Genomic DNA, 12,551 nt, shown 5'->3' on the forward strand with positions numbered 1-12,551 from the left:
TCGCACACGCACCTGGAGGGAGATGGATGAGGGTGGATTTGCGCTTTGTTGTTTTTATAGGTTGTCCTCGTCATTTGTCACTCAAATGTGGGTTGTACACTCGAGGAACACAAATGATTCCTATTCTCCACCTTCTCCGCGTCTCCCCTCCCCATTCTGGTGGATCCCCTTCCAGTCTCTGTCGCGGCCCCCACGCTGTGCACCGCTGGGTTCTGGGAACCTCTGTGGTCGCTGTTTACCTGTAGAGCACAGACGGCAGAAGGTCGCTTTGCCTGCTTATTGTAAAGGCTCATGTTAACTCGGGACCAACACACCAGAGAGGAAGGTCCTGAAGGAGATTGTACCACTCAAAATGGTTTCAGATTGCCAGTAGGAAAAAAATAGACAAGTGTTTATTAAAATAGACACTCTAGTGTTTATTTAAAAAAAAAGAAGAAGATTGAAATGCCATGGATCTGCAGTAGCATGAGAAAAACGGGAACACCAGAAACTTAACAGCATTTTGAGCAAAGAGGAGCCCAGCAGATGAATCTTTGATAAAGAGATGTCTTCCTCTGCCAACAGTTGAGAGTATTATACTTGGAAAGAACTGAAGTCACTGATATTGCTTGGCAATTGGGGAGCAGTGGTTTGGAGATGTTTCAAATACTCATTACTAGAAGCAGTGGATCCCAGCTGCTCTCCATGTAAAATTCATTTCATTATTCTGAAGAGGCCATTAATAGGTTTTATGCAAATAGTAGTACATTTATTGCTTTCCTTCTTGTCTTTTCATCCAGTGATGGCTGTGTCATCCTGGTTCCTCAGTCCCTTGATTCTGCTTTCCAGCAGATGGGAGGTTGCTAGGAGGGACTACGCCTCCAATAAGCCTAGAGAAAAGGTGACTAAGAAAATGATAAGGCGGCCAATTTTTAAAAAAGAAATCCAAGTCACAGGAAATGGTTTAGATTAAATGCCTTTTTTAATTTAGCCCTACCTCCTCACAAACAAACTTTAATTTTGTTGGAAGCATCAGTTTGTCTTTTATGCACCCTCCACATTAGTCTTGGTGAAAGATGACTTCCTGTGCTTCCTGCCCTGGATGTCTGCTGGGGTCCACGTTTCCAGCCTGAGAAAACATTTGACACTAAGACGCAGGGGATAGGAGGGTTTGGTGGGTGCAGATGACAGTCCTGCCAGTTGCTGTAGGAATCTCATTTCCTGAGCTCTTGTCCTTCGGCCAAGGACCTTTGTCATTTTCATCATCATATTCCCAGGGCTTAGCACTGGACCAGACACATGGTAGATATCAGTGAATATGTTTTGAGTTGATGAAATAATGGATGTCTGATGCATTTCAGATAGCTGAGCAAATATTTCTGCCTTGACTTTAAATCCATCAGGCTAAGAAAAAAAATGCCTTTCATACCTATGCGAGTGTCATCCAGAAGAGCCCAGGGAAGCTCTAGGGAGATGAAAGAACAGCCATTCTTGGTAAAACACTTAGAAAGAGGTAAAGTGATAGCTTTGGGAAATCAAACTCCTGGTTTAATTTTCACATTCTCTCCTCAGAGGGTTTGGCCAGTGGTCTTTTTTTTTTTTTGTAACATACATCACTCCAGCTTATGATCCACTTATTTCAGGGAGCTCTCTCTCTGAGGAATACCCATAATGCAATGATTCCCTGGGCCAATATCAGTTTAATATTTCTCAAGATAATTCTATAATTTGGCTCAGATTTGTTGAAATGCTCTCATATAGGAAAACAAGACTCCACCAGTGAAATTACACTTCATAGAGCTCAACTTGCCCTGATAAAACAATGATTTTAAAAAATAATTCTTCTCAAACTAATATATAAACACAGTTTGAAAACTTAAATAGAACTAGGGGGCTGGTAATGAGGTAGAGTTTCCTGTGCACACATGTCCACTCCTCCTTCCCCTCTTCTAGAGAAAACCGACTTCGATTCTATTTGCTGTTTCTTCTAGCATTTATTTAATTCCACAATTCTAAATGTTGTGTGTAATGCTATTTATTGATTCAATGACTGTAGATATAATCTAGTCACTTTATTAGATAAGATTGGAGTATTAGCTCTCACACATCTGTTTCTCCTTTCCCATTTACTATTAATACAGTAATACAATAATTTTGGGTTAGAGCTATATTCAGTGTTTACAGTATCATGGAATAAAATATTCTCAATTGAATGTTGTAGTATGTTGTGAATATTATTATATTCTTTTTTGTTACAGTTAATAATGGCCTTTTCTTAATTTTCATCATTACCCTAGCTAATTCTTCCTATACCTTTAAATAGTCATAGTCCCCCAGTACAATTTCTACAAGGTCAGTTTTGTAACATTATAAAGTATTTCCAGTTGTTTTTTCTTAGAAACCTTCCTACCAGAGACCTTCATTTCCCTCCTGTGTGGGCTGGCTTCTCCCTAGGCCTGCTGCATAAGTATTATCCTGCAGTGTCCATTTGTTGTCACCATTGAAATGCTCTTCTTTTGTTTTGTGTGGGAGTCCCTGCTTCTTGGATCTCTGGTCTTTTTTCTTGATTTCTTCCCTTTTGGCAGAACACATCATCCAATATGTCATAAGGTTAAAAAGATCATACGGAGGCCGAGGGCATAGCAGTGAGAACCGTCATTGTGCCTACTACTCTACTTGAGTCACTTAGATTGAATCTGGACATGTCGCCCTCTAGGTCACCTGTCACCTGGACACCTCCCTTTACCTCATCAAGAGATTCTTTTCACTTATCTCAGCTGGTTCTCCTGCTTTCTAATTTCAGTGGTTTTTTTTTCTTTCTTGGCTTATTTCATTGCTTGGGAAGAAAGCATCCGTTAGTGGCTTCTTAAGAAAGGGTAATTTTTTGGACCTTGCATGTCTGAACATTTATTTGTTTCCCCCTCATGCTTTATAATTCTGTATTGGAAATATTTTCCTTCTGAATTTTGATGGCATTACGCAGTTGCTTTCTGGTTTCTAAGTATTTGTGTTGAGAAGCCTAATGCCATTTGGATTCCTGATTTGTTTGGATATAATCATTGTTTTTTCTGTTCTAGAAATTTATTGATTCTTTTCTTTGTTTCTGACAAATTTCACAAAAATGTTTTGCCAAAGTTGATTTTCATCCATTGTGTTGGGCATAATCAAGGATCCTGAGTTGTATTTAATTGCTATATTTCTCTAGTGGCCTTTAATTTAGAACAGTTTCCCATCCTTTCTTTTTCCTTCCATGACACTGATAGATCTGAAGGGTCTGTAACACATGTTCTGAAGAATGTGTCTAAAGTTGTATTTGTTTCCTGTAATTAAATTTGGATTAGAATTTTGTTCCAAAATACTACATAGGTAACACTCAGTGCATCATTTCAGGGGTATACAATGCTTGACTGTCTCAATATTGGTGATGTTCAGCTTGACATATATATTTTTATTATATAAATAGTACATATTAATTGCAGAAAAAATGAACAATACAGATTAACAACAAAAATCACATAACCACTGTTACTACTTATATATCCTTCAAATGACCAGATCTATATGTTTACAAAAATACATACTATATATAGTGTTTTACATTCTGCTTTATTTCCAGTTAAGATTATATTTGTCAATCAATACAAAAATGATATAATTATCTGTTTAACATGAATGGGTTATAATTATTTAAATAACCCCCTATTTTTGGACAAGGGTTCACTAGTATCTTTTTCAAGTTCACTAATTCTGTGTCTAGACTGTGGTAAGGCATTTGAAGGAATTCTTTATCCTTCAGAATATGTTTTTCATTTCTAGGGAGTCACTTTTATTCTTTTTTTATAGTTTCAATCTCTCTGCTGAAATTCCCTATGTACTCATTCATGTTCATATTTCCCCTGGATCTTTCCACAGATTAATCATAGTATTTTCAAGTCAGTTTCTGACAGTTTCAACCTGTGGGCCATCTCACAGTCTGGTTCCATTTACTGCTTTATTTCTTGACAATGGGTCATTTCTGCCTTGTAACGAATGAATGGCAGGCATTATATGTTGGGAATAAGCTTGACAGATGTAAACAGTGCTTACTTCTATACACGGGCAGGCCTCTTTATCTGTCAGGCCAGTAGGGTTGGGGGCTGACTAAATCTGGTCAGTATTTGAGTGAGGTTTGGGTTTTGTGGTTGCTGTTGTTAGCATTATTATCCTTCAGACTTCAGGTTCCTCCACACTGCTGATCTCTCACATTAGTGTGAGGCCTGGAACGCTAGAGGGATTTTCTTAGTGTTCCTTTCCATCCCCAACGGTTCAGCACACCTGGCCATAGGTCAGGGTTGGGGGGGTTCTCTCTCATGCTTTTGTGTGTCTCCCAGAAATAGCTTGCTGTTGCTCATGGTAGGTGAAGGCTGGTTTTCTCGGCTTTCCTATTCTAGCTTGTCTGATGCAGGTCTTTGGGGCCTGAGCCTCAAGCGTGGGACTGTCTCCACATTCCTGTCCCTTCCCCCTGTGGCAGTTGAACTCTGCATGCAAATGTCCTGTTCCTATCCCTGCTGCAAGAGATCTTTGCTGTCTATCTGCAGAATCCTGAGTGCCTGTGTTTCTGCCTCTCCCCAGCAGTGATTAGCCTCTGCTATAATCTGCCCCTTCCCAGTGACAGCTGACCTTTTGCTGAGAACTGTGGGTGAGAAGGTTTCCTTCTTGCCTAAGAGGCAGATGAGTTTGTTTTGTATGAGAAAAGGTTCTGGATTTCTGCTTGTCCTCAGAGACAGTCATCTTTACCTCTGTCCCACTGAAGGGGCACCATCGGGTTTCTGCTCCCAATCCTTCTCATGAGTGCTGGTTGAGGACCATGAAAAAGAGGTCATTACTGGGGTGGGCTCCCTTGTGTGAAGGGCACCCAGTGTTTCTCCTGTTATTTGCACCCACATTTGGCTTTTAAGCATTTGTCAAAATATCAGTTGTTTACTTACCCACTCTTTTGGTAGCTAGTTTTTCCTCCTGTGTTCTGCCAAAGGTGAAAACAGTTTGAATGTCTTATGTCCCCTCAGAGGGGCTTGCCTCTATTTGAATTCAGTGCACCTGTTGTCTTACAACCTCAGGCCTCTGATGGGCTCAGAAAAGTTTTGATTTTGCAGATTATCTCGTGTTTTTTTTTTCCTTTTGGTTTTTGTTACCTTGGGAGCATTCTTCCCTTGCAGCTTTCCCTATCCTGTGAGGAAACAGAACTCTTAAAACATTGTTTAAGGATTATCTTGCCAGAGGGTTTCAGCCCTGGGCAAGTTCACTCTGGATTTGGTGAGACCAACTAACAACAACAGAACATTGTGGGTAAAAGGGTTTATACCAAGCTGTATTCTCACAGTGGCAGGTCAAGTGCGAGGATCACATCTGCCCTGGCAAGTTCACAACCCCTCTCCCTCTGACTCAGAGCAGAGCACTGGGTGGAGCTCTTTGTATAGCAACACCAACAATAATGGCTCAATGCCAAGGGGTGTGTAAACATTAGCCTAGCAGTAGGCCAATTACATCATCAAGTAGATTGGGGTCAGGTGAGGATCCTGGCCACAGGAACTTCCATTTTCCCTACAACGATACTAATCCTTTACCATGAATATCATAAAATGTATGCTTATTTTGTACTTTAACTTCTTGAATTGAACAGTTCATTTTTATTTCCTCTTAATAATAGAAAGTTTAAGGCTAAGAATATTCTTCTGAGTACAGTTTTGGTTGTGTCCTATGTTCTGAGTTTTCTCATTTCTGTTATTTAAAAAATAGTCTGTAGTGTAATTTTTTGATCAAAGAATTACTTAATATTCTGCTTTGTTGCTTTAAAATTTTTAAAGGGGGGGTTAAAAATCTTATCTGAGAAATTAATATACATAATTGTAAACAACACAGACACATGCACAGAATATATGATGAATGTAGAAGGGAATAGTTGTAGCATAGGTCTAGATCTTTTCTGCTTTCCCTTGAGCTTCCTCCACCTAGTTTGTGTTGAGACTTCTCTTTCTTGCTCATGGCTCCTCTCACTAAGTTCATAGTTTGATTCAGTGGTTTACTGTGGATAAAATGACAGTTCCTGTGGCCAGGATTCTCACCTGGCCCTGGTTGGCTGGCTCACTGCACACGTGTGGGCAATACATTGCTATTGACTCTATATAAACAGCTCTTCTCAGTTGTCGGGGTAACACAGTGGCATGGTTGCAAGGCTGCAGGAGAGCAGAGCAGAGGCTGGAGTGGTGGCAGCACCAAGGACAGAGGCCCAGAAGACGGCTGTGCAGGCCCAGAGGCCCACAGGCAGAGGGAGATCGGCTTGCTGCATGCAGACTCACTCTGAGTGGATGGGATTTTAGTGATTTACCTGCCACCATGGGAATAAAGTTGGGCATAACCCTTTCACCCCAAGAACATTCTACTGTCATTTCTTTGATCACACTGAATCCATAGTGAACTTGCCTGGGGCTGAAACCCATTGGCAAGACATTTACAATATGCTTTAAGAATCAGTAAGAATAGACCTACCTCAGTATTCTCTTTCCATAATTTTATTAGCTAATTTAGACATCCCTTTTCCATGAAAATGTTCAGATCATCTAGTCCAGTTAAAAAAAACACATTATTAGCATTAAAATCAGGATTGCATGAAATTTATACATTAATTCTGGAGAGGTGACATTTTAATGTTAGGTCCTCCTATCCAAGAATGTGCTGTCATTCTATGTTCTTACCTTGTTTGTACACTTGAGTAGAACTCTAATTTTTTTTCATCTAGGTTTGTGCCTCTTGTTAAAATTTATTTTATAGAATGCCATAATGTGAATGGAATCTTATCCTAATTTTCTAGTGATTATTCTTACAAATATGTATTGATTTTTGTATATACAGTCATTTAACAAATTTTACTAACTCTAATGATTTTTACTAGGATCCCCTGGGTTTAATGAAATGGAAAACCAAAAATTCTAGAAAAAAATAAATACAAAACCAACTTTAAAAAAAAAGACAAAAACTTATAAGGCTCCCAGCTGATGTGAATGCTTCTGGTCCAAGGACCATAATTTGAATACAAGCACACCTTGGAGATATTGGGGAGTTATTGCAGGTTCAGCTCCAGGCCACCACAAAAAAGCAAGTCAAATGAATTTTTTGGTTTTGCAGTGCATATAAAAGTTATGTTTACACTATAATACACTGTAGTCTATTAGATGTGCAATAGTATTGTGTCTAAAAAAACAATAGGCATACCTTAATTAAAAGATACTTTATTGCTAGGAAATGCTCACCATCATCTCAGCTTTCAGTGAGTTGTAATCTTTTTGCTGGTAGAGGGTCTTGCCTTGGTATTGATTTGCTGACTCATTAGGGTGTTGGTTGCTGAAAACTGGGATGGCTGTGCAGTTTCTTCAGCTAAGACAGCAATGATGTTTGCTGCATCAAGGGACTCTTCCTTTCATGAACCATTTCTGTCGCATGTGATACAGTTTGGTAGCATTTTCCTCACCAAAGTCCTTTCAAATTTGGAGTCAAACCCTGCCGCTCCTTTATTGACTAAGTTTACGGAATATTCTTATTCATCCGTAAGAAATAGCTCCTCATCCATTAAATTTTTATCATCAGATTGCAGCAATTCAGTCCCAAATTCAGGCTCCCCTTGTAATTCTAGTCCTCTTGCTGTTTCCACCACATCTGCAGTGACTTCCTCCACTGAAGTCTTGAACCCCTCAAAGTCATCCATGAAGTTGGAATCATCTTCCAAACTCCTGTTCATGTTGATATTTTGACCTTTTCCTATGAATCACTAATGTTCTTAATGGCATCTAGAATGGTGAATCCTTTCTAGGGAATTTTCAATTTACTTTCCCAGACCCATCAGAGGAATAACTGTCTATGATGATTATAGCCTTATGAAATGTATTTCTTAAATAATAAGACTGTAAAGTTGAAATTACTCCTTGATCTGTGGGTTGCAGAATGGATATTGTGTTAGCAGGCATGAAAACAACATTCATCTTGTCCATCTCCATCAGAGCTGTTAGGTGACCATGTGCATTGTCCATGAGCAAGTAGTATTTTGAAAGGAATATATTTTTCTGAGCAGTAGGTTTTCAACAATAGGCTTAAAAGATTCAGTAAATCTTGTAAAGAGATGTGTCGTCATACAAGCTTTGTTGTTCTATTTATAGAGCACGGGTACATTTAGGATATCTCTTAGGGGCAGAATGGTCAATGAGCATTGGCTTCAACTTAAAATCACCAGCTGCTTTAGCCCCTAACGAGAGAGTCGGCCTGTTCTTTGAAGTGTTGAAGTCAGGAATTGACTTCTCTCTAGAAAGTCCAGATGGCACCTTCTTCCAATAGAGAGCCCTTTCTTCTACACTGCAAATCTGTTGTTTGGTGTAGCCATCTCTATTAATCTTAGCAAGATCTTCTAGATAACTTGCTGAGCTTCTACATCATCACTTGCTGCTTCACCTGGCACTTCTATGTTATGGAGATGGCTTCTTTCCTTTAGCCTCATGAAAACCACCCTTGCTAGCTTCCAACTTTTCTTCTGCAGCTTCCTCACCTCACTCAGCCTTCATGGAATTGAAGAGAGGGCCTTGTTCTATATTAGGCTTTGGTTTAAGGTGATGTGGCTGGTTTGATCTTTTATCCAGACCACTAAAACATTCTTTCTATCAGCAAAAAGGCATTCACTGGAGCAGCCCTTTTCATTTCCTTTAAGAACTTTTCCTTTGCATTCACAACTTGCCTAACTGGATCAAGAGGCAAGGCTTTAGGCCTCTCTTGGTTTTTGACATGCCCTCCTCACTAAACTTAGTAAGTTCTAGCTTTTGACTTAAAGTGGGAGATGTGCAATTCTTCCTTTTACTTCAACACTCATTGAAAGGTTATTAATTGGCTTAATGTCCATGGTGTTGTGTCATTTATTAAGTTTGCCTTCTTAAATGGTTGTGGTTTGTGGTGCCCAAAACAATTACAAGGAAGTATGATAGAACAGTGATCACACACCACCATAACAAATAAAATAGTAGTAAGAGAATGAAATATTGTGAGAATCACCAAAATGTGATGCAGAGACATGAAGTGAGTATATGCTTTTGGCAAAATGGCACTGATAGACTTGGTCAATCAACACAGGGTTACTAAAACCTTCAATTTGTAAAAAATGCAGCATCTGTAAAGTGCAATAAAGCAAAGTACAATAAAACGAGCTATACCTGTGACAAGGTTCCAGACCCATGGTTCTCAAATTTGGCTGCACATTAGAATCATAAGAAGCCTTTAAAAACACCAATTTTTGGAGGTAGGAGCGAGGCATACATAATTTTTAAGCATGTTCAGATGATTCTGTTTGCAGCAAAGTTGTGAACCGTTGTAGACTTGTAGTTAGCAAACTGTGGCCCACAGGTCAAATGCTGTGTTTGTAAACAAATTTTGTTGGAACATAGCCATGCTCATTTGTTTATATATTATCTGTTGCTGCTTTCATGCTACTGTGACAGAATTGAGTAGTTGTGAGAGACCATATGGCTGACAAAGCTTAAAATATTTAGGATCTGGCCTTTTCCATTAAAAAAGTCTAAACAAAGAGAGTAGAGTCCCTTTGTCAGCTCTCTCATACAGGCTTTGTTAGAATTTACTATTTCCAGGAGGCTCTGCTGGAGCCCATCATGGCGTATTATGTTGGTTTTCTAAGCCAGTGTGTTATCTAAAAAACTCGAATTCCCAGCAAATTAACTCAAGTATTATTAAGCTTCTACTATGTGTCAGGCCCTTGAGATACTTAAGGAAATAAAAAAAGCAAAAAGCCCTGTTTTCATCCCAGTAGGTTAGGAGGAAGGGGAGACAGAGGAATAAGAGACAACAGGAATAGAAATAGATGACAATGTGATCAACCTTACTCATAATAAGAAAAATAAAAACAAAAATAATATATTTTCAATTAGATTGGCAAAGGATGTGAGGGCATGCCTTGAGGGTGACAGTTTAAATTGGTATAACTTCTTTAAGGACAACTTCCTAGTATCCAGTGTAACTTTGCTAGATATTGTCTCGTTACTCCAGCAATTTCACTTCTAAGTGTCTACTGCTAAGTGGAAAAAAAAAAAAAAGAGCAAGATACAGAACATTTTGTATAGTATGCTACCATTTGTGTCAAGGGGAAAAAGAATAATAGACTGCAGATGCAGGGTCTGTTTCTAAAAGGATAGGTAGGAAGGTGATTACGGTTACAGTAGTTGCTTCCAGGAAGGGGTCCTGGGTGCCTGGGGGACTAGGAAAGGAGACCTCATGCTCACTGTTAAATCTTTTGTACCTTTCAAGGCTTGTACCTTGTGCGTATGTTACCTATTTTAAAAAAATAGTATTGAAGTCAGCCATATCCAGGGTCTTATGTCTCATCAAATACTCCAAATACTCCCATCAAATACATCCAAATGGTCTATGTGCCACCAGATACAAATAACTCATCAGACACCATCAGATAGTCACAAGTAATTATTTTATGGTTTACAAGTAATATTCAGTTGTTAAAAATAGTCTACAGTCTGTATTATTCACAGGAACCTAACTGTATATTATACTATTTGCTTCCTTTTAATACTCTGATTAAACTGTTAGAAGTTGGTAAGAATGAGTCTTGATAGTAATCATTTTTGAAACTATATAATATTATAATGACTTTACTATTCTATTTTAAAATAGACTACATACATCCTTTAAAAGTAACTAAAAATCAGTAATTATTAAAACTAACATTTAAAACTAACAATTATGATCTTTCAACATATTTCTGTATAGCTCTAGAATATTATTTTTTTATTATCATTCAAAATTTGTTTGGGTTAGTGTGGTTTTGAAGCCACTGATCAATTGCCCTTTCATATTTCCTTGGTTCTCTCAGCCAGTCCTGATGCCACCTGAGGTTTGCTATCACGCTGGAATAGTTTTGTCCTACACTTTGTTTCCACTTGATAAACTGCTCTTTATTGTATTGGTGGACAGAAGCAGAAACTTGAGGGTAATTTATGATGGTACGAAGCTTCTGATCCAAAGAATAAGTTATTTCTGGAAATTCTGAAGCAACATTTGTTAGTTCATCTGGATCCGAGGAAAGATCTGAAAGAAAAAAAATTAAATACCTGTTAAAATAGTTACCTGCTGTGAAAACATATTTTAGAATGTCATTACTCTGTGACAGATAATGTATTAGAATTTATTTCTATTTTCAGTTCCTCTTAGAATAGTAAGATGAAGGACAGCATAAATGGTAAAATGATATACTAAAAGTCAAATACCCCTGTAAAATGCATATCTAATTATCTTCCTTCTTAGCATCATCCTGCTGTTCCAATTCTTTTCTTATCCATTCTTAGATGGCAGAAACAGTCACTCTTATCACTAGTAAGCTGGCTTAGCCCTAATTCTTCCTGTTTCTGATACCCTGTTTACTTTGACATGCAGAGAAAAAAAGAGTAATGCTTACATTAGCCCATTTCAATAGCCCCAAACTTTCCAGCTGTAAGAGTTATTTATATACCCAATTCATGTTCTTGAAACTTCACTCACTCCTAATTTTCTATATACATGAGCATTGTGTGCTTGGATTTTTGAGTTAGATTCATCAGTACTGTCCATTTCAGCAAATAGCTATGGAAATAAAAACTTTAAATCACTGCCATAAAGAAAATAATGATGAATATTTCAGTATTATAAACACCCTTTTTATCTATGATGTAGGAAGACAGAGTATATACCTGGGAGGCCAATTTAATTGGAAAAACAGCAAATCAATGATCTTATGGCAATTTACTCTGGAATTCAGATGCTAATTTGCAAATAAGCTGCTCCTCACATGGGCAATCTTTTATAGACTGTCCCAGCATGCTAAGCAGCAGATACTTATTTATTTCATGATGATTACTGGATCATCTCTTGAGCAAGATGATCTGGGTCAGCTCATTACATATAATAATAATACTACACTTAAGAAATATATCAACAAATTTACCAAAGAGCTGCGGCATTACTGAAGCACCATCAGAGTAGGCTATATACTTCCACTGGTTAGTTCGAAGCATGTAGGAGGAAGCATTTACATTGCATCCATGGAATTCACTCAGAATCCAGGGTGGACGTGAGGGTTTGCATTTATGTTTATTCTTAAATGTTTCTGATGATAATGGTAACAAAGAGTATCCACTCAGGTTCTGAAGCAGAGGAATTCCAGCAATATCTATGTAACAAATATAACACAGTATTTTTAATGACTCATCCTTTCATTAGTTGAACATTCACAAATGACATCATTATAGATCACAGAGACTAGAGACTATATATGGATTTTGTTAATACAGTCTAGATCCAAATGCTTTCTTTACTAGCCATGTGACCTTGAGCATGTTATTAACCATTTGGAACCTCAATTTCATCATCTGTAAAAGGGGAATTATAATATTACCCGTATGGCATAGGTTTATTTTAGGTTTAAATATGATAACTTATGTAAAATTCTGAGATCAGTGCCTGGCACATAGGAAACCCTCAACAAACATTAGTTAATGTCA

At 38.1% G+C, this 12,551-nt stretch overlaps 1 protein-coding gene across 3 annotated transcripts in view; it reads right to left on the minus strand.

The window, feature by feature from the left end:
- Positions 1 to 10,467: 10,467 nt before the first annotated feature.
- Positions 10,468 to 12,551, minus strand: part of ARSK (arylsulfatase family member K) — a 51,222-nt gene continuing 49,138 nt past the window's right edge. For all 3 annotated transcript variants that reach the window (XM_036925791.2, XM_057493272.1, XM_036925792.2), the window contains 2 exons: positions 11,996 to 12,220; positions 10,468 to 11,103 (listed from right to left, as the gene is read on the minus strand). In XM_036925791.2, coding sequence (XP_036781686.1) covers positions 10,814 to 11,103; positions 11,996 to 12,220 — 515 coding nt within the window. In that variant the 3' untranslated portion in view covers positions 10,468 to 10,813. The remainder of the gene's footprint in view (positions 11,104 to 11,995; positions 12,221 to 12,551) is intronic.

This window comes from Manis pentadactyla, chromosome 2 (assembly GCF_030020395.1).
Source record: "Manis pentadactyla isolate mManPen7 chromosome 2, mManPen7.hap1, whole genome shotgun sequence".
NCBI classification, from domain to species: Eukaryota; Metazoa; Chordata; class Mammalia; order Pholidota; family Manidae; genus Manis; species Manis pentadactyla.